Below are 21,195 nucleotides of genomic sequence, written 5' to 3'. Positions count from 1 at the left end.
ATTATGAAGACAATAATGTTATACATTAGATCTTTGATATTCTTGATGCGTTTTCCTTGTGAGTTTCAGAATTTCTCTGTTTACTCCTGAAATATATACAATTTATATCGTTGAACTAACAAAGATAAAATATATTTACAACTAATCATTAATCACCATGTTGACTTCTCCACACCGACTCGACGTCAAAGCATCCGTCTTTTAAAATAAGATTCTCAAATTGTCTCATTCCACCTCCCACGCCAAAATAATAGGTTTTTCCAGCGACAAATCTAATAGAAATTTACCTGTTTTAAAACTTAAATTTTAATGATAAAAATAAGACATCAGTAATCCAATGTACTCACACAACGCCATCTGCTTTTAGCTTTCTCTTAAAAATTTCATATAATTTTTTGTAATTGTCAGGATTGTAAATCGTTTCGCTCGTAAAGATATAATCGTACTTTTTACTTTCATCGATTAACGTCGCGAGAGAAGCCCAATCCCCGGCATAAAATTCGCATCTCGTTAGTACAATCGTACGATTAAAATTCAATATTACGTTCGGTATGGTCACGGATTTTAGCACTTCGGTATTCTACAAAAAATTATTTCGTTAATCACGGCCCACTTTTCAGCGTGACAATTATAAATCATACGAACGTAATCTTGGAAATGAACGGTGGAATTTTTACGAAGAGACAGAAGACCAATCACTCCAGCGCCACATCCTAAATCCATAACAAGTTTGTCTTTCAAATCGATTTCTTTTTCCAATATGTACTGGCCCAGATCGAATGTGCATTCCCAGATTTTTAAACCACCTTAATTGCACAATTAATTTTTAAGCACATAACTTCAAGGAGATTCGAATAAAATTTAAATTAGTAAATTTGAGAAAAAAAATTTTCATTTGCAAAAATCACCTTCATATTTTGCTGGAATGAGATCGGAATGTTTCGACTCAGCCTCAATAATATTCTGATCAGTTAAATCCTGCATTACTTTATCGGAACGGATTAATTTTAAATTATAACTAGATAACACTTCGGTCTCTGTATAATAATAAGCCTCATATTTCGCTTCGATTTGTTCGGGAGTTATTTCAAGTTTGGAAGCAGAAATCCATTCTAATTTATCCTTCTGTTCGCTATCTACTAAAATTATTTAGATAGATAACTTCTTTGCGCGTATATGCTTCGTAAAAATTGAAAGATGTGAATTGAATATTCGCGGGAAAACAATTTTGTAACACTCTAACCTCAAATTACGACAGGCACGTGTTTTAAGACTTATCACAACAATGTGGGGCGGTTTTTCGTTATCTAACCAGAAGCTACCACAACTAAGACTTATCTTCAGGGATCAGAAGACGAAAATAGTTGTGATTGCTTCTGATTGCATAATAAAAAAATGTCAATGATTAGCCATACCTTCATCAATATCGGCTGCACCTTCTGCAAATCGAAATTTGAACATTGTTCGATAAGTTTGATTAAAAAAATTCAAAAGTCACACATCTAGGGTAAATTAAAGTATCAAATAAGATATATATCATTACAGAGGAGTGGACATATCCATATTTTAAACAGAACTCATTTATTGAGTTAATGTGCACAAAGCGTACATATACGTTGAACTACATAGCTACTAATATTTCCGGCGGGTAACACATCTACGATTTTCAATTTCTGTGATTAATTGTTTAATACTATTCCATGCTATATTTACAGAATAATATAATTGTGTAACAATTATTTGAACATAAAATCGAGGATTGTGAATATTCACTAGAAATATTAGTGCTTATATTATAATTCAGCTTATATTATAATTCAAGTGTACGTAGACGACATAGACGCGCCAATAAATATTTTTCAGCTCAATGCAGATACGTCCTCTCTCAGTCTCTTTCTGCACCAAATAACGTTTCAGTATATCTACAATGATAAGTCAGAAAACTACTAGATCACTTCTCGAACTTGAACTTTGCTCGGAGAGAAAATTACGATATCTGGTATATAGTTGTGCAATTTCTGCATCCATATTCCGAGAACAATATTATATAATACTTGGGAGTTTAAAAAATTAAACAACTTATAATGCAATATTCAAGTTTTCAAGTTTATATTCAATATGCAAGTTGAATTGATGCGAAATAGATCCACTGAAAAATTAAATTTTAAATCACAATTTGAATTATTTTTATGTAACTACAATAACTGTTATTGAAGACTTAATTGTTTGTCTTTTATTTAAAAGATTTATTTTGTTGTAACTATATATTTGCAAAATAATACATTTAAAGGGATCCTAAAGTGAAGCTCGAATTTCGATGAGATTGCTGTTTTACCGATAAAATGTGACACATCGATATATCTTTATGTACTACTATATCAATATCACACAACAACGTACACACACACAAATTTTCTAACTAACTAATCTTTCATATTAAGTATCTAAACCTAATTCTAAGTATTCAACATTGGTTGTTCGTGTAATCTCTAGTCCAAACCAAGATTGTTTTATACGTACAAAGTATAAAACTCATATATAAAGCAAACATTGGATGGTTTCCATTTAATAATACAAGTCGACACATAAGCGTCGTTCTATCCTTCTTGACATTAAAAGAGTGACAAAGATACGAAACTTGTGTCGACTTGTGTCAACTTGTGTCATCAAATGGAAAGCATACATTATTACGAGTCGACATTAAAAGTCGGTAACAAAACAATTTTCACACTTTTTTTTCGTTTTTGGCATAAAGTCCGGACCGGTTTGGACTACTTTATCTATTATACTTTAACTATAAAAAAGAATTTTATAATCTGTAAAGACAGTGCTTTACAGTGCAGAAAAACGTGCTTGAAAAAAATTCATAAAACAGATTCGCTTTAAGATTCCCTTGAGGCCAACATACTTAGTCAATTTATTTCTACAAGAAAAAGAAAGAGTTGCGTTCTTCCATCTTCTTACAACAATACAGTATACGTGACAAAATTCTGTAGTTCTTATCGTTGCCCCATGATCAGATAATTTTTCGAATAAAGTCATTAATTACATCGGTATTATTTTTTCATTGTCAATTTAATCGTTTCTGATAACAGCGATTCCGGACAATAATTTTGTCATTCATAAGGAATTAAAAAAGGCTTGAAAAAATATACAAAAGAATTTTATTGTTCGTTTGTTTTACGTCATTATAAAACGGGCACTTATTCTTATTCATTTTTATACTGCAAAAAAAATATCTTCGTCCACTAATTTTTACTACTTTGACGATATCAACATTGTTCACGACTATACATCAATGATTGCGATTTTATAATGACTATTTAAATAATTTCTACTTCGTTTTTTCTTTACTTTTTTTCTATAGTAATCAGATGTTGTATTAGATGTCGCCTATTTTTGATAGAATCATCCGCGTATTGTTTAATGCATTCGTGGAGCTCGAGATAAATTCTGTAGCATATCGCGATTTTAACGAATTTATTAATTTATATTCTTATCGATATAGAAGGCAGAAACTCGTTCTTTCAACAGAAACTCGATACGCAGCATATCGTGAGTCGTAAGAATTACGTCAATGACGAACACGATCGCAGGAAACAATTAGTCGACAGCTATGACGAATAAACAAAGGTCATTCGACGCCTTTCGTTAATAAAGTGTTATCTCTAGATCACACGCTCACAAACACAATGCTTCTTCGTTATACGTTGACGTTATTATTCTAAGCAGAAACAAAACAAAAATGCATATCGAACGATATGTAGGGTAACTCCGGTATATACGCCACATCAAAAACTTAATTTATTAAGTATTATTTATTAAGTATTATTAAACTATGTTTAAAGTAAAGGAACTATATCAGTAAAAACTTTGTACTGTCTACTATTATGAAAAAAATATTAGAAATCCGAAATATTTATATTTTGTATTAAAAAATGAACTTTTTTAAACCTTTGCATTTTTGCCGTATATCCCAGGGTGGGATATATTTTACTCATAGGAGGAAGAGGTACGTATGGCTCATAAAAAATTTACAAATAATGCATATAAATAATAATAAACACAATAACTTATAAAATGACACAATAACTTATAAAATACGTTTATAAAGTTTTATTAAAAAATAAGAATGATAAATATGTATATGAAGTAATTAATAATATGATTGGAAACGAGACCGTTTATATTAAAACTTTAAATACGAAGCGCCTTACCGGTCCGAGTGTGTTAAGATGTTGAACTACTATCTAATATACATTCATTTAAATTGAATTAATATTTCAGAATTAATAATAATTACAATTTTCCCACATGTATTACAAGTATTATGACATGAGATATATATTTCATGTAATGCGTTTATTGTATTTAGTGCACTAAATTCAATCTGCGCACTTTGTATACTTTGAACATAAATCCCGCCCGTTAAAAATGCCATATCTCAAATAGATGGGATATACAAGACAACAAACTAAACAAAGAATACAAGAGCAAAGTACTTGTATTTTGTTATGTTTTACTATTCCTCTACATTCATGTATCACGAAATAACCACTAAGTCTTTTGCACGTCCTATAGTAATCATTTTATGTAGATTTTATGTAGATAATTTATGATGGCGCTACTTAACACACAGTGACAAATCGATTCAACTAGCAATAATTTCATTAATATATTAACAGTAAGAAACTGAAATCATTAACACAATACTAATATAACATAAAGGCATGTAACAGAGTAATCCTATAGCATGGCATATTTACCGAAATTATCCTACTTTGTCTACTGTTCGATAAAGTGATTGTCATTATTGAATGCAAAATACTGTCTTTGTTTATTTCAATTATTTTCACATTATTGCAATTACGATTTCATTTTCGTAAAATTGCGGACAATGTAATACTGGAAAAAAAAATATTTCACTGTTTACATTTGAATCATAAATCAGATTACATCAGATTCAATAAAACTAATTTGAGAGAGATAGCGTAGTTCCATTTATACGAATTGCATCGATCATTCGATACATTCTTATCAAAAAACAAATATGTTATTATGTGGCAGATTATAGATCAGGTATCCATGAAAATGTCAACTCATTAATATTATTCATATGTAGAAATACGTAGACATTTTAATAAATTATACGCTGATGTTGTTTATTAAAACTTCTGGATTGCTGATCAAGACAACAATGAAAAAAATTATTGAAAATTCACAATTCACTAAATAGATCAATTTTATATATTCTGTATAATCAAGCGATATCGATTAGTTACGTAATTTCTAGATTAGTAACTTCTAGATTACTTATCGGAAATTCACTATCCATTTGATAAAACCGTGCAAATCGCGTTCATATAACGTAATCGCTAACTGTGCTTAGAAAAAAAAACGTAAGAAATTGTATAAATAAAAAAATAAATATAATAAATAGAATCAATATTGTATCAAGACTTCATAACTCTTTTTCTTTTCTCTGTCATACACTTACAAGTAATCCTAAATCTGACATCAGCACATTCATGTTCATTTTTATTAACGTAGATTAATTTTAAGCAGTTCCTCTAGTTTTGATCTTTTTCTAGTTCTAAACATTAGAAAAAGACAAAAAAAAACAAAAGAGTAAATTAAACTGAAATCAAAGTTAATTTGCATTGGTAGAAATAAATATTAATAAATAACAGCGTTAGAAATATTACACTTAAATTAAAAAAGAAGATAATCTTTTTTTTCTACACAAGTAATATTTGCTTATTCTTTACATATTTTTTTATTATATATTTTATGAATTTTTTCAGCACTTTTCTGTGTTTTCAATCTCTTAGAACATATAAACGCATAAATGTTAATAGCATATTAATTATTTCAACATAGTCTCATCCCTCTTTTTTATGTAATTATTTTCACAGTATTTTTCGCACCGTTACTCACTCAGTTTGCCATTCTCATTAATTTCAACCTATTGTGTTCGATTTTTTATCGCATAGGTAGCGCAATTCTTTCTTCCGAGTTTCGATATCAATCAGAATAATGTAGTAGATATTGTGCGAATTTTCGAAATACAGGATAATATATTCGGAACAAGTATAACTCCTTCTCGATGTCGTCGTCATTGTCAATGTGTAATCACTGTGACAAACACGTTGAAGAGGGGACAGGTTAAGAAACTACCAAACGGGTTGGTTCTCGATGCGCGACTCTTCATCCGAGGGGACTTCCCGGCTACGTTCGGATTTTCGTTTAAAAGCGGACGCGGCATCATGATGGCTATCCAGTTTTACTTTTGACACGCGCTGTAAATGTGTCAATTACAATGAGGTTGTCCTCTTACTTCATTCACTTGTCGGCGTTATATGTACTCCTCTTTGGTTTCCTCGAGCATGCGGTGCTTGCCATTCCCATTAACAACACGAATTTCATCAATGCAACCGGTAAGCAACTCGAGATTTTATACTGGAATCGAAGATACATCATATTTTCAGAATTAGTTTTTCTGCGTGGCGAAGAAAATTACGCGACGCTAATAATATTGTGGATCAATAGATATTTATAAGATTTATAATACAGATAATAAATTTAAAGAGCAATCTTTTTGTATTATTTATAATATGTAAGTAAATGAGACTGTATAATATCTAGGAACATAATGTATCTAATACACTAATTATTCTTTTAATAATAATTAACATACACTAATTATTCTTTTAATAATAATTGATTGATGAAATAAAATGAGATTTTTAATGTTCAACTGCTCAGTTATATTATATTTTGACTGAAACAATATAACTGAATTGCTAACATTAAAAATTTCATTATTAAAAAATAATTAGTATGTCACAAGATACATATGTTCCTGAATATCAATCTCCTCTATTATCTACAACAAAATAGGTTTTTTAATTATTATTCGTGTTTATATTGTTTTTTTCTATCAAGTCCTTAATGGTTCTTTTTCGATCATTCTTGTATACGCAAGGTGGAATTTCTCTTTAAAAAGTGTAAAAAACCAGAAAGGTCTTATAATTCTTTCAATAACGAGCTAGCTATATTTATATTTCCTACGTATATTTTTTATTTATATAAGTATGTAATAAAAAAACATTGTAAACATCCGCAATAAATTAATTTTTATTCGACTTTTAACTTTTATTCCGTTATCGAAAAAGATCTGCGAGCTTCCGAATTGAGTTTCACTGACGTACACTTAATTGTTGTGAGTCATTTCTGTATTCAAACTTTAATCATTATAATGAAGTCCACCTTTAGATACGATACCTTTAGATAAGTATAAGTATAAAAGCACATGGCTCACAACTACGCAACTTTTGCAAAGTAGCTACATTTACAACGGAACTGTTAGTAACTAGTGTCTAAGTAATGTCTAATTTCCTAACGGTGTTACGACGCTTAACATAAAGTGCAGTTGTTTGTATCTAAGTAGTATGATAACATTCTATGATATCAATTCGTGCAATGCCAAGAAAATTATTCAAGGATAATCAACCAGACTATAATATTTCGAACTGTTACAGTATGCTCGTATAGAAGAAAGTATAATTTTCTTTTTAAAGTTACAATTGTAGTTGTAGTTAGTAAGTTGATTTGCGCGATTAGACGCATATATTGAAAACAAATAAAATTGTTCGAGATAAAACGTGCGATCCAGTAAACAATTTGCATTCCTCGTGATAAAAACGTTTTTGATGACTAGTCAGTATTTTTCCAAAGTTCTAAAATTTTCCATCATATTTGCAAGACGCGTCTGAGCCGAAATTATTATATTTTACAACTTGGGAATCTAATTGGGCAATCTATCATCGTATCTCAAGGACGAAATAATTTCTGCACGATACAAGTATATTTGCAATTACGCAACTAATTGCTGAAAACGTGCTTGCTCGTGCTAATTCGTTAGTTGACTCCAATTTATATCTACCAAGTTCTACTGTTACCTGTTCTACGCGACAATGCAAGAAACCCGTAATTCTTTATATCGTTGTTATTATTATTATTATTATTATTATCATCAAGGATCTATAATACATTTAAATAACAATTACGCACAGTAGCTTATACATGTTAATCTTTCTGTCCGTATTTTAAGATTGTCGAAATCTACAAAGAATTAATTTAATTCGAAAATAATTTATTAATAATAATTTTTCTATGATAGATTCTCGGCATTCAGAGTGCTTAAGAATTTTCAGCCGAAAGGAATGGAATGCCAGGAAACATCTCAATTTCGAGATTATGCCAATAAAACCAGCACCATACGTGGTGGTTCACCATGGCGGTATACCTATGTACTGTCAGGATCAGGAGACATGCTCTGATATCGTTAGATCCTATCAAGATTTACATCTGGATAAGCGAGGCTGGTGGGACATCGGATATAATTTCGTCATTGGCGAAGACGGTAACGTTTACGAAGGTCGCGGTTGGGATTATACTGGCGCACATGCGGTACTATACAATACCCAGAGTATTGGCGTATGTATCATAGGAGACTTCACCGGTAATTAAGGCATTATAAATATGATTGATGTTTCGTCAGATATATGTAAATATAATACAGAGAAAGATTGATTTTACTCAAACATTTAAAAAAATTCAGCTTGACACAGAGTTTTGAAATTAATTTTATTAAATTACTGAAATAATTGTATAGGATACTTAAACATAATGAGTAATGCTACAAAAAAATTTTGACATTCTATTAATAATAGCAACCAGCCAAAGCATCCTACATAATTATTTTAATAGTCCAATAAAATTATTTTTAGATTTGTATTTAGATAATATTTTGAGCAAAACTATTTTTTTTCGTGTAAATCAAATAACATTCCATCCAAGAAAGATTAATATTTTTAAAAAATAAAAATAATTGTTAAATTTTTCTTATTGACAAATAATTTTTGTTTTTATATCAATCTCTTTTGTATTACAGTTAAGAAATATTAAATTGCATATAAATGAAAAATAAATTATCATTTAAAAAACCAAGAATGTCATCTCAAGTTGACTGTACTAAAAAAATTAATCTTTTATGTAAAACAACATATAAGGCATCTTCCTTGAGATATCGTATCGTCTTCTACGTCAAAGAAATCATTATGCACGTAAATGTATGATTTCGCAGATTTTCTTCCGAACGAGGCCGCCTTGAAAGCGTTGAACAAGCTGATAGCTTATGGGGTTTTACACGGCAAGATAAGAGAGAACTACAACGTGATTGGTCATCGACAAGTGCGAGACACGAATTGTCCAGGCGAAACTTTTTACAAGTTCGTAGTTAATCTTCCCCGTTGGACTGCAAATCCAAAACCTCACATACGTCCGAACATCACAACAAAGTCGATAGATAATACCGTAGAAGAAAACAGCAAAACAAATGTTATTCTATAATGACATTTCTAGGTCCTTGTTAAATATATCGGCCGTAATTATAACGAATCTTAATTAACGTAACAAAGAATTGTAAGTATGACAAAATTATTTCATTTTTACACAGAAAAAATGATTTTACTAAAGTATCTAAAAATTTAGGTATAAGTACAGATAAAAATTTAAAAATAATTTTATTAAATTATATATAAATCAAAATAGTTATGTACAATATATAGGAAACTTAAGCATGATAAAAAATGCTGCAAAAAGTTTTGACATTCTAATAACCAGCTTGAGCGTCCTATATAAAAATTATTTTGATGATTCAAATAAAATTATTTTCTGTATTTAATAAAACCGTTTTTTCCGTGTATTAAAAAGAATACTTACGCCGGTATTCATAATCTGCTCTTGTGTATTTTAAGACCGTGTTAAGTAACATCTTAAAATGCTAATACGACTTTGTCTGTGATTGACTTATGACATCTTAAAACTGTACTTAAGACGATCTTAAATATAAGAATCGACTATAAATACCGGCTTGTAAAATACGGTTGTATTTTATGATGAAATATACTATCGTATATTTCTATTTCTTTTTTTTTCTCATTTATAAAAAGAGTCTAATAGATTCGCGTGATTATATCACTAGCTTCTACAGATCCGCTTACATTATTTAATAAGCAAAGCTCATAATTTTATATTATGTATATAATAGTATGTTCGATATACTGTAGGTATTGGATATAACCGTTGATGCTACCTCTACTATTATCGTTACGAAATATTTTTGCTGCTGAACAGTCGTTTAAAAAAAAAGCCGCCTTTCTCTGTCTCGCAAAGGTGATTCCCTGATTCCCACAAAGTGACCTCGTATACTAAACTCACTAACGTAATATATACGTCGTAGCAATTAAAATGCCATCAATAAAATTCATTAGTCAAAATTCAAAGTTTACATACACGTAATGTTTCAGATCGTTAAAAAATCAAACAAGACATTCTAAAGTATATGACATAAATATCTCTCATGCAAGTTCGACAAACAAGATCAATGTCACTCTCACCTTGGTTCGCGTGCGAGCCGTTCTTTTACATGGCTATGCTCGTTGCAACAATATATGCTCTAAGGTCATGGTCTTCGGATTTAATTAACGACAATGGTAATCAAAATAGCACGATGCCGTACAATTGTCTTTCGCATAATTTCGTATAGATTACTCTGATAAAATCATCTCAAGTACTCTGTTCCATAATGTATACGTAAATACATATGGAACATGTATAATGTAAAGTATGATCGCAAATTTCATGGACATTGAAATGATTGAATTAAAATTGATTCTACTACAAACGAGGATTGTACATATACAGCGAGAGAGAGCAAAAAGTATTTGTACAAGGAAATTTGTTATAAAAAAAGTCTTATTTGTAGAAAATAAACATTAATTAGCAATTTTATACAATGAATACATTCTGTTCTAACATAAACAAATGAACTTCGTATGTATTCGTGATTTTAGAATCTAAATTTCTTGTTTGTATGAATACTTTTTGAGCATTCAAACAATAAAATTTTTTATTTTCGCTTATTTTTTAGATGATACATTTTGTATAATTAATACACATCTTTTTGGTATATATAATTTTAAGAAACATACAGTCTATTTTAGTCTTTATGAATAAATTGTTAATTATCCAACAAGAAATGATCGTCAATTAAATGTCGAATCGATGTTGAAATCATGATATTTATATTGATTCGATGACTCATTTTTCGCTGAATAATATTTACTTTTTAAAAAGTTTTTTTTAAAAAATATTTTCTCTGTACGAATACTTTTCGCACTCACTCTATCTTTCAGAAAAAAGATTTTACAATTGACACATTGACAAAACTATTTTTTGGAATTTGCGTTACACATATATACCTGTTGAACTGACCTGCATATTGCATTCTTCACTCTCATTCATCAGCCAACAATAACGGATGATTTAAATATTCCCAGGTAGTATAAATCTGTAAAAAAAAACATTAATTTACTGTTAGTCAATCACGAAGATTATCTCCTGGGAACGCTCATAAAAATATCATTTTGTCGGACACGTGAAATCGATAAGATAATCGTGTATAGTGTAATATTATCGCAACTTCATTATCATATACTGTTTTTCGAAAGTTCAGAAAGATCAGATGAGATAAGAGTCCAAATTAGATTTTCATAGTGCGTTTCGCTGCATATGCTAATCAAAAGATTTGATCAAAGCGTGAGCAAATTGAAACATTAGTACGCGTTTATCAATGATTTCACGTTATCTTATTAGATTTATCTATATAGATTAGTTAATTAGTGTAATTAATAACGGTTATTGTTCCTTAAAAAAACCCAGTTTTTTTTAAGTAATATATGAATGACATACTATCTCTTATATTTATCATTTTCATTCATATGCATTTAAAATATATATAATTATATATTGTCTCGTTATTTCGCATTTCTTATTAGCCAATAATATGTAGTTCTGTATATGACAGTATTTGTGTACAATATAATATATATGTATTATAAAATCCTTCTCATTTATAGTTAGTTTAAATAATTATACACATATATTAAACTTATATAATTATACTAAATAATTAAGTTTTCCGCAAACTGTTACGAGATAATTTGTTAAAAAAGTTATCTAATTATTTAATAAATTATTTTAATGATAAAATTCTATAAATTATACAAATTTTGTCGTAAAATATATAAATGTATACATATAAATCATTCCAATTAAATGATTTAAGCACTATTATCAATGCTAAAATTCCCGTTAGTCTTCTCCCCTCCCTTTCTCAAGTCATTAAATTAGCAGGAAAATCCCGTTTGAAGATTACTTCAAATGTGTATGTATGTACATGGACATACGTACACATCTGTTATAGGCCATGTGGTCAAAGATCGTGTCCTGTATAATATCTTGAATTAAAAGTGCTTATATATTGGGTGTTCGAGAAGACGCTATCAATGCTGTTCACAAAGCCAACAGCTCGGTAGTATTAGTAAGTTCCAACAACAAATGTAATGTTGGTAGCATTCGTCGAGTTAGGTTAAAATATATAGAGCATAGTAACATTTTATAAAAAGAATAGAATATATATTTATAAAATATATATTTATAAAATAAATTATACAATATCAAATTTTTTTCAAGAGTTATGAAAGAAAAATTATTTTATGTATTAAACACAATTTAAATCACAGTTGCCTTATAATAGAAATAATTTATTTATGTGCATTATTTTAGAATTTAAACTATTACGGTGCTAAAATAATGTATTTCTTATTGTTAGCAAACCGTATAAATGATATCAACAATGATGTAAAATATTAGTGGTTGAATCATAAAGAACTAGAAAAAATATTATCTAACGGAGATGCGAGAAAATATGTATAATTTATGTTACGAAATATTTTGAATAAATCTTTTATTATTAAAAAAAATATTTTCATATTATGTTCAAATATAGATGATACAGAAAGATGAAAGAACAGATCAAAGAATTAATTAAGGATTTATAAACTTTACAATAATTAAATATTTACAATTAAAAAAAATTAAAAATAGTATTTTATGTTAGAAAAGTACATTTTTAGAATCGACTATATCTTTTTCGTCTAATATACTTGAAATTATCTATAACTTCTTCTCGACATAGCCGCTGTTTTTTCTAAAATCTGTTTCCTGTTTTTCTTCAGTGATTTAATTGAATTTGGATATATAGGGAACTATAAACTATAACGGTTCTTGAAACGACGTTTGGCCCTTATATGATATAAGTGCTGCAAACACTAACGCTACCCACACACTACCTCAGAATAAGGTTGCCATATCAAAATTTTCAAAATTAAAACTTACAGGCCAAAAACTCTAGACATTTTGCTTGAAACCCCGGACGCATATAAAAATGTGTGTAGGTTATTAAAATTGATCAGAATACTAGAACAGTAAACGCGAATAATTATTTCACATATAATTGTTCATTAGTAATACTAATTTAATGTAAGAAATTGATCAATTATATACTCGATTATTCTCCTCACATTCAACTATGATTGGTCAGTTTTTCACAGCTTAAGAATTACTACATCTATTGTAAATCAAGACTAATACAGAATAACGCGGCAGAGGAATAAAAAATTTAGAAGATTTTCTAAAACTCCGGACTTATAATTATCCCAGACGTCTTTGGAAAAATTTCCCGGACATCCCCGGACGCTCTAAAAAAAAAGAGGATGGTGTCCGGGGAAAAGAGAACGGATGGTATAACCCTACCTCAAAAGAAATAGCGTTGATAGCGCGAATTTATGACGTAAAATGCTATCATTGGTGACTTTATAATTGTTAGCGCTATCAGTAGTTCTGCGAGTAGCTTATAGCGTTAAATAGCTTACAGCGTCTCTCCGAATGCACTTGTATATCAAGTTGCAATACATTAGTATCGTTTTGCAAGTCAAAATGTACCTCGCAACGACATCAATTTTCGTGACAGTTTATGTAATACTGATCATCCAGGAGACTGCTGCCAGTAATTCAATTAATATATTATTTATACCGCGAGTTTAAACTGTAAATTTCGCTTTGTGACTCCGTGAGCATCAAAATTTTTAAAGACATTTCTTACAGTGCGTGTTAAAAGTTGCTAAAAGAATATTTTACGTAAGCATAGTAAAATTCTTGTGATTAATTTCAAAGATAATTAATCAGAAATTAATTGGTAATAGTAATTGCAAATAAGCAATAAGATATAAAGTTGTAAAACTAAGAGTTAATTTTCAATAAAAAATGAGTTTCTTATCCCGATCTCTACGTATTTTCTTGATAAATTAAAACTGTCATTATACTTATGATTCATGGAGAAACGCTAACTGTTTTCGATTGATTAATTAATGTATTTGCGCGATAAGTACAGTAGTTAAATATATTTGCAAAATATTTATCAACGTGATAAATTATTATGGAAATATCCCACGTGTCAAGATTGATAATTGCTATTACGTCAATACAATGACATTATTTGCATTTCAAATAATTTTTCCATCAAACTAAAATACGATATTAATTTCAATTTGTGAGTGAGAAATATTTGTATGCTTCGCGGTATTTATAAATATTTTCTTATATTCTTATATTTTTGTCGCCAGTAAAAATCAGAGGCATACATGTAATTATCTTATAATAGCATTCATTTAATATTCATATATTCATATAAGGATCTAATTCAAGAAACAATGTTATTCGCTAAGTGATAAACTATTCTGTTTACGTAAAATTTAGAAGATACATATAAAAAGCATGCAAGCTCATAAATCTTTGCGTTCGTCCTTTAGAAAAAAAAACAATGATGTAAAACATTTAAAGATTATTAAAATAGTAGCTTTTTTAACCTCAATTAACTAAAGTGGATTTTAGAATTACATTTTAATTAATTAATTTAATTAAAATTTATTATAATTCATTATTAATGGTTATGCTTACATAGAGCATAATCATTCATTTTTAATTTTAATTACTTTTTCAGATAGTCCAAACATCATTTCTAGAAAAGAATGGGGCGGTAGACAACCGAAATCGCAAGCTCCTGATCTTAAATTTAAACCAGCACCTTATGTGATCATTCATCATTCGGTTAGCCCCGGTTGCAAAACTCGAGCTGCATGTCAATTAAAAGTGAGACAGTTCCAGGTAATTAATATATCAAAAAACAAAACTTTTTCTGAATGGCAAATCTTTTTTAATTGTAACTCATCGTACGCAAACAAACATATAGGTACAACTCAAATAATATTTTACATATATCTATTTTAATAGAATAAAGTTGATTCTTTTTTATTTTGCGTTTTAATAAATAATAAATAATGGTACTTGCATATCACAACGATTATCAAATTTTGTTTCAAGAATTACCACATGGACAAAAAAGGCTGGTCCGATATTGGCTATAATTTCCTAGTCGGTGAAGACGGAAATGTGTATGAGGGTGTCGGATGGGACAAGAAAGGCGCTCATTCTATACCTTTCAATAATAAGAGTATTGGAATTTGCATCATCGGAGATTACAGAAGTAAGCAATATCAGAAATAAAATGGATTTGTAATTAATATCGTATATAGGTAATATGTATTTCTCTAACGTTTTTTTTATTAGACCGAACACCAAATGCAGCGGCGGTACAAGCAGTGGCTAATTTGATTGCTTATGGAGTAGAAAGTAACAAAATAAAGAGTAATTACAAGCTTCTTGGACATCGACAAACCTGGTCAACCGAATGTCCCGGAAATAGTCTTTACACAATGATAAAGTCATGGCCTCGTTGGTCGGAAAGTCCATAAATAATAATGTATATTGTTTTTAATACGACACGTAACGAAAATCTTTTTTATCGGTCACGATCAGAACGATCATAAATCATGATTGCGCAATCGATTAATAATTAATGAATATTTACAAAATTCACAAATGCATTTGACTCTATAAATATCAAAATTCACACCATCGTAATTTCATACTAATGTATATCGCTTTATCAAATTAATTAATATGTAAATATTTGTAAAAATAAATCAAACAATCGTTGTTTGTATATAAGCATAAATGATTTAATTCAATTCCATATATAGTATAACATAATTATTATAATTATTACAAAATATTAATTTAATAGTATTAGTAGCAATAAACAATCAAGTACATAATTTCCATGTAATTATAATATATAGATAGTAACAAAATCGTTGAGGTGATTATCGTAAGTATCCTCCTCAGTCCTGACACAAATTTCCAATCTCGAGAAATCGATTAGTTTATCATTTTTGTAATCATTCTGGTCTCTTATCTAAAATGAAATAAATTATTTTATTCTTCCTATATTTTCAATATGTGCCATGGAGAAATATCATTGCCGAGTCTCATGTTTTATAATACAGCAAACATGATATATAATAATTACACACCTGCAGGGGAATTTGTTTCCCGAAATACTCATTCAATTTTTCTATGCATATCTTCGTTCTATACGGAATACCAGATTTTAAATTACCAGCGACAGTAACGTAATGAGCACGACCATCAAGATAATCCTAAAATGAATTCGTATATATTAGAGAGAATGGTATGTAAGTTTTGCCACATTGCGTCTGTTACGCTTACGAACCTGAAGAGTCTTCAATTCATCTCCTTGATCATCTAGATAATCACGTGTATCATCTGTCTCGAATACAGGATAATATGCGGTAAGAGATACGTTATGAATAGCAAATCCCGTACATTTCAAATCTGTTCTGTTCAAGCTCTTGTCTAAAATCAATTATACTAAGCGTTAAGTTTAACGAAGTTAAACATATAAAAAATTTAATCATTAAAAATATCTTGAGAAAAAAACATGTTTGGTATTTATGACTATAATTGTGTAATAAGATACTTACAATTAAGAGCTCCTTTTTCCTAACATTATTATTGCTATAACATGTTAGTAATAATAAATAAGGTAATAATAAAATTTATGGTTTTATATATCAAAAAAGATATTTAATATTTGTATAAGTTATTATTATTAACATTATAGCAGTAATAATTACAAAAATAGAGTTCCTAACCATAATTAATCTACTATGCAATTATAATACCAAATATCACTTTTCTCTCAATGTGATAGTTTTTTATTGCTAAATTGTTAAGAATAAAACTGCTTACCAGATGCGAAGACTATTGAAAACAGAAGTGCGAAAATCGCGAACATTTTTGTAATTAAATAACACAACTCGTACATCGTATCACGCCAATAAACGTTCTGATTACCAAATGACCAAATCCTTTCTTTTAAACTGACCACCTTTGTACAATGATAATCGGAATTTGCTAACCTTTGCTCAATCGCTTCTGAATACATTCTAAATACATTCTCGGTTCCAACACAATAGCCAGTATACGTCAACATTAGCCAATATAATGTTGTCCTCTCATGTATGTAAACTCCATTTCCACGAATTATCAATATTGATGTTATTCATTATAAAGACATTTCTTTCAAACGACATTGGTCTACAATGTTAGCCAATATGCACATTTATACATTGTATGACAATTTATACACATAAAAAAATACCATACACAAACATAATTATTTTTTTCAAGCATTTCAAAAGTTTATATAACTGCAAATCTATCATGAATTCATTACAAACGTCAAATTGATTTAAGATATGTTGTGAATCCTAGTAAATTTAATTATAATGTAATACAATACTTCAATCAAAATTATTAAAGTAAACCGATTTGCTTATTATATGTATAAAGTTGCTTCTTCGATCAATTTACAATATTCTTTAAAAGAAAATTTATATTTTGAATGCATAATAACAAATGAGTTGTTCTAAAATTTATAAATATATTTTAAGCATAAAAGAAATAAATATATTTTAAGATTATCAAAAAAAATATTTTTCGTTAAAGATTAGCGCACGTTACTTAAAAGAAAGAAAATTGAGTAATAGAATAATATTTTTCTACGTGTTACAATAAAAGAATAATCCAATTTTGCTCACATTCATTAAATATTGTCGTGTATATTCATATGCTTAATTGTATATAAATACAATAATACAATGGCTTTTTAAACAACATAGCCAAAATATGCCAACTTTGCGCATATTCGCTAAACATTGGCATTCATATAATTGTGCATGACATATGTGTGTGTATAATATATGCTAATATTATTATACATTTACCACGTCATCTAAAGTCGTTACTAATGTATATCAATCATTATCATAAAGGATATCAATCATACTGTATTTATATATAATCGACATAGCTGAATCAGCATTACTGATTTTTTATAAATAAAAGAAATCAAAATCATTATATACATGAACATGGTATATATACTATCCTCACATCTATGTAAATTGTTTATCTTATAAGAAATCATTTATAATAATTAGCAATACTTTTTTCCTCAATACATAATAATATCTATCCTAAATTTCGATATATTTAAAGAGAATCGATCATTTAAAAACATATTTTTAATGCAGATTAGAAGTAGATTATCATTAAAAATGTAATGTTTATTTCATAGCTTTACATAAATTCTTTCCAGGAAAAAAAGTTTTTTAACGAGATATTGAGTAAGAACAATGACGACATATAGACACAATTAGAAATAACCCAAACTGCCCCGGTAAAAAATTTTTCATGCATGAACATGTATAAATATGTGTGTAAACATACATAATTTTATAAATATAAAATATGTCCACACATGTTCATACACCCTTCTTTCTTTTGTAAAATTACTTTTTTAGTGTAATAAAGATAACAATAGTAATGTTCCTATCATGTTATATAAAAACATTAAAAATAATTTAAAAAATAATTTTTACACTATTTATATTTTAGAAAAAAAATCAAGTTCGCAGAAATGTAAAAAAATTACTTATGTATAATTATATATAAAATTATGCATAATTGTGTATAACCAATTTTTTTAATATTTTTCCAAACTTGTTTTTTTCTAAAATGAGCAATGCAAAAATTATCCCTTTAATTACTTTTTTAATGTCTTCACATTACTATTGTTATTTCTATGACACTAAAAATAAGCAAAAAATGATATTTACCGCAAAGTGCTCCGCAGGTGCTTGATGCCTCTCCCAGACCTCCTCCTCCTCTCAGATGTAGGTTGATCCTCTCGCACAGGACACTCGCGTAATACACTCGCGAATAATATACTATAATCGCGCGCGGACTAATTATTTAAACAAAAAGTCTTTCGCGCGGCACTGCGGCACTCCACGTTTACAAAACCCATGATAGGATTTCCATTTCGATCAGTGGAATCAATATCACATGTCGACGAGTACTTGCGAAACACACGATAAATGTCAAACAAGAGTTAAGCCCCACACGAAAGAAAACGAAATCGATCGTATCGAGTCCGTCACCTCTGTTTTATGCAAAATCATGTTTAAAATTGACTCAGAGATACGCCCTAACTGCTAGTTCTAGTGGGTCACAAGTGGTGCTGTACCTCGAGCGATTCCAAGAGACTGGTAGACGTGACAAGCGCCTCTAATAAGAGTAAAGTTGGTACCATTGCCGATTGTCTAACAATCTAGACAATCCAGGAAATGGGATCCAACCCCTTGACACGAAGCTAGTTTTTTAAAAAAAAACTACTAGAGCTAGGCTCTGACCAAGTCAGATTAAACGTGATTTAGGCTGGTAGATAATGACAGAGAAATGAGCGCCCTGATCAGAGTTATACAATTCCTTTTTGGGCGATCACCAGGACGGAATTCTATAACTCGTTATGCAATCGTTATGGGCTCATAACGACTGCATAACTCGAGTTATCGAATACAGGCCCAGAGAAGAATCCGAGTCGATCGATCACTCCTTACCGCTAAGGGCCGAACTGTTGACCGACAGACAGAGCGCGTCCTCAATTAGCCGACAGCAACAGTAGTTGCTAAACCGCGCAAACATGCACCACGAAGTGCGTGACATTACGCGGCCGGCATCACCTCGTGCCCGAGCACTTGGCGTGAGAGGGTTGCAGTAACCGTAGCCACCTCAGCAACGTCCCAAAGAGAGTTCCGCTTTCCTGTCGAAACATCGCAGATATGATTTCACCGTCGAACTAAAATTCCATCAAATGGATTTTGTTAAAAGTTCATCCCGAGTTTAGCCCGATAACTTTAACGGCACTCCCGAAGCAAACGCGCGACGCGACGAACCGGCTGCGGTTCGTTCACTTTCAATTAAATCGGCGGACGAGGGTACGTTAGCTTCCCCAGAGGATTTTTACACGAAGAGAACGGTTTTGCTAAATATCTAAAAATTTATCTAGATACATTATTAAGATAGATCCGAAAATTTGTAAATACTTGAGAAAAATCGTTCTTTTCTTGTAAAAATCCTCTGAATACTGAGCCCTCTCACCACGACAAGGTGTACCCAGAGAGGGAAAATATCGTCTGAAAAATGTAATATACTATTTTCTATGTTACTGTACAATTGTCAGTTAACTTGTAGAAATGAATATCAAACACACGTCACCATTGCGAAATAAACTCAGAGCAAATAAAAGAGCTAAATTTCTTATTACGATGTCTGTAAGATATAATTAGAATGGAATGAGTTAGAGATTAATAAAGGAGAGAAATGTTTCTTTTATTACCGATAAATAGTTTCGAAGTTACACTCAATTTTTTCTCATATCACGGAAAATGCACGAAAACGAAAAAAATTAATTAAATTATTAATTACATTATATTTTAATTGTGAAAATAGGAATCGCATAAATTACATTATTTGCATGAGAGTATTTATTAACGTTGCTTTTTTATGACTCGTGTGATACTATTCGAAGAATAATCGAGAGTTATACTTAAGCAAGACAAAAATGTTACATTAAACAAAAATAATTGTTGTCCGTAATTATCGTAAAATAATAATAAATTGTTTTGCCACCGCATTTTGATTCCAAATATTGTAAATAAACCGAAATATCTGTTACGTGATATATGATTGTTCTTCCCGGAAGAAAAAGTGTTTCATGTATAATTATACATATATAAAATTGACATATTTTATATATAATTATATGTATAATATAAAATATGTCCATATATATAACATTTTTTTCCAAGTTGAATTTAATGAAAATATTTACGCACGCTTAACGCGTTCGAGTTTTTTCGATTCTGAATATGGAACAATAAATATTCAACTATTCAGAAT

The 21,195-nt window shown here is 29.6% G+C and overlaps 4 protein-coding genes across 6 annotated transcripts; 2 read left to right on the top strand and 2 right to left on the bottom strand.

Annotated features, from left to right (window-relative positions):
• Positions 1-2: 2 nt before the first annotated feature.
• Positions 3-1,726, bottom strand: LOC108746130 (histidine protein methyltransferase 1 homolog). Of its 3 annotated transcripts, XM_018482693.1 has the most exons (7): positions 1,610-1,633; positions 1,416-1,502; positions 909-1,139; positions 646-806; positions 348-580; positions 157-272; positions 3-86 (listed from the first exon to the last, which is right to left on the bottom strand). In XM_018482693.1, exons 2-7 carry the CDS (start codon positions 1,459-1,461, stop codon positions 19-21), a joined length of 855 nt encoding a protein of 284 aa, XP_018338195.1. In that variant the 5' UTR covers positions 1,462-1,502; positions 1,610-1,633; the 3' UTR covers positions 3-18. The 3 variants fall into 3 exon arrangements, with proteins under 3 accessions (XP_018338195.1, XP_018338193.1, XP_018338196.1); XM_018482691.1 differs by having other exon boundaries at positions 1,416-1,726; XM_018482694.1 differs by having other exon boundaries at positions 909-1,136; positions 1,416-1,726.
• A 4,412-nt stretch (positions 1,727-6,138) lies between these two features.
• LOC108745944 (peptidoglycan-recognition protein SB1-like) lies at positions 6,139-10,773 on the top strand. The gene is made up of 4 exons (XM_018482373.1): positions 6,139-6,437; positions 8,183-8,524; positions 9,149-9,486; positions 10,134-10,773. Exons 1-3 carry the CDS (start codon positions 6,320-6,322, stop codon positions 9,412-9,414), a joined length of 726 nt encoding a protein of 241 aa, XP_018337875.1. The 5' UTR covers positions 6,139-6,319; the 3' UTR covers positions 9,415-9,486; positions 10,134-10,773.
• A 3,038-nt stretch (positions 10,774-13,811) lies between these two features.
• On the top strand, positions 13,812-15,975 carry LOC108745957 (peptidoglycan-recognition protein SC2-like). The gene is made up of 4 exons (XM_018482396.1): positions 13,812-13,975; positions 14,969-15,132; positions 15,349-15,511; positions 15,595-15,975. Exons 1-4 carry the CDS (start codon positions 13,855-13,857, stop codon positions 15,777-15,779), a joined length of 633 nt encoding a protein of 210 aa, XP_018337898.1. The 5' UTR covers positions 13,812-13,854; the 3' UTR covers positions 15,780-15,975.
• A 169-nt stretch (positions 15,976-16,144) lies between these two features.
• On the bottom strand, positions 16,145-17,319 carry LOC108746009. Its single transcript, XM_018482473.1, has 4 exons — positions 17,140-17,319; positions 16,601-16,743; positions 16,401-16,526; positions 16,145-16,282 (listed from the first exon to the last, which is right to left on the bottom strand). The coding sequence occupies exons 1-4, from the start codon at positions 17,213-17,215 to the stop codon at positions 16,154-16,156; spliced, it is 474 nt and encodes a 157-aa protein (XP_018337975.1). The 5' UTR covers positions 17,216-17,319; the 3' UTR covers positions 16,145-16,153.
• Between the last annotated feature and the right edge of the window lie 3,876 nt (positions 17,320-21,195).

The sequence above is a fragment of the Trachymyrmex septentrionalis genome, unplaced genomic scaffold, assembly GCF_001594115.1.
Source record: "Trachymyrmex septentrionalis isolate Tsep2-gDNA-1 unplaced genomic scaffold, Tsep1.0 scaffold16, whole genome shotgun sequence".
NCBI classification, from domain to species: Eukaryota; Metazoa; Arthropoda; class Insecta; order Hymenoptera; family Formicidae; genus Trachymyrmex; species Trachymyrmex septentrionalis.
Note: the sequence above shows the minus strand (reverse complement) of the source record. Positions and strands in the feature narration are given on the sequence as shown.

Excerpts from the sequence above, each read along its gene's own strand:
- LOC108746130 (XM_018482691.1), bottom strand. The coding sequence starts at position 1,461 with ATGTTCAAATTTCGATTTGCAGAAGGTGCAGCCGATATTGATGAAG. Across the intron at positions 581-645 it reads CCGTTCATTTCCAAGATTAC|AATACCGAAGTGCTAAAATC; the intron begins GTTCGTATGATT and ends AATTTTTTGTAG. Across the intron at positions 273-347 it reads CTAAAAGCAGATGGCGTTGT|ATTTGTCGCTGGAAAAACCT; the intron begins GTGAGTACATTG and ends AATTTCTATTAG.
- LOC108745944 (XM_018482373.1), top strand. The coding sequence starts at position 6,320 with ATGAGGTTGTCCTCTTACTTCATTCACTTGTCGGCGTTATATGTACTC. Across the intron at positions 6,438-8,182 it reads GAATTTCATCAATGCAACCG|ATTCTCGGCATTCAGAGTGC; the intron begins GTAAGCAACTCG and ends TTTCTATGATAG. Across the intron at positions 8,525-9,148 it reads TATCATAGGAGACTTCACCG|ATTTTCTTCCGAACGAGGCC; the intron begins GTAATTAAGGCA and ends ATGATTTCGCAG.
- LOC108745957 (XM_018482396.1), top strand. The coding sequence starts at position 13,855 with ATGCACTTGTATATCAAGTTGCAATACATTAGTATCGTTTTGCAAGTC. Across the intron at positions 13,976-14,968 it reads CATCCAGGAGACTGCTGCCA|ATAGTCCAAACATCATTTCT; the intron begins GTAATTCAATTA and ends TTACTTTTTCAG. Across the intron at positions 15,133-15,348 it reads TAAAAGTGAGACAGTTCCAG|AATTACCACATGGACAAAAA; the intron begins GTAATTAATATA and ends TTTTGTTTCAAG.
- LOC108746009 (XM_018482473.1), bottom strand. The coding sequence starts at position 17,215 with ATGTACGAGTTGTGTTATTTAATTACAAAAATGTTCGCGATTTTCGCA. Across the intron at positions 16,744-17,139 it reads TTCAATAGTCTTCGCATCTG|ACAAGAGCTTGAACAGAACA; the intron begins GTAAGCAGTTTT and ends AATTGATTTTAG. Across the intron at positions 16,527-16,600 it reads ATGAATTGAAGACTCTTCAG|GATTATCTTGATGGTCGTGC; the intron begins GTTCGTAAGCGT and ends AATTCATTTTAG.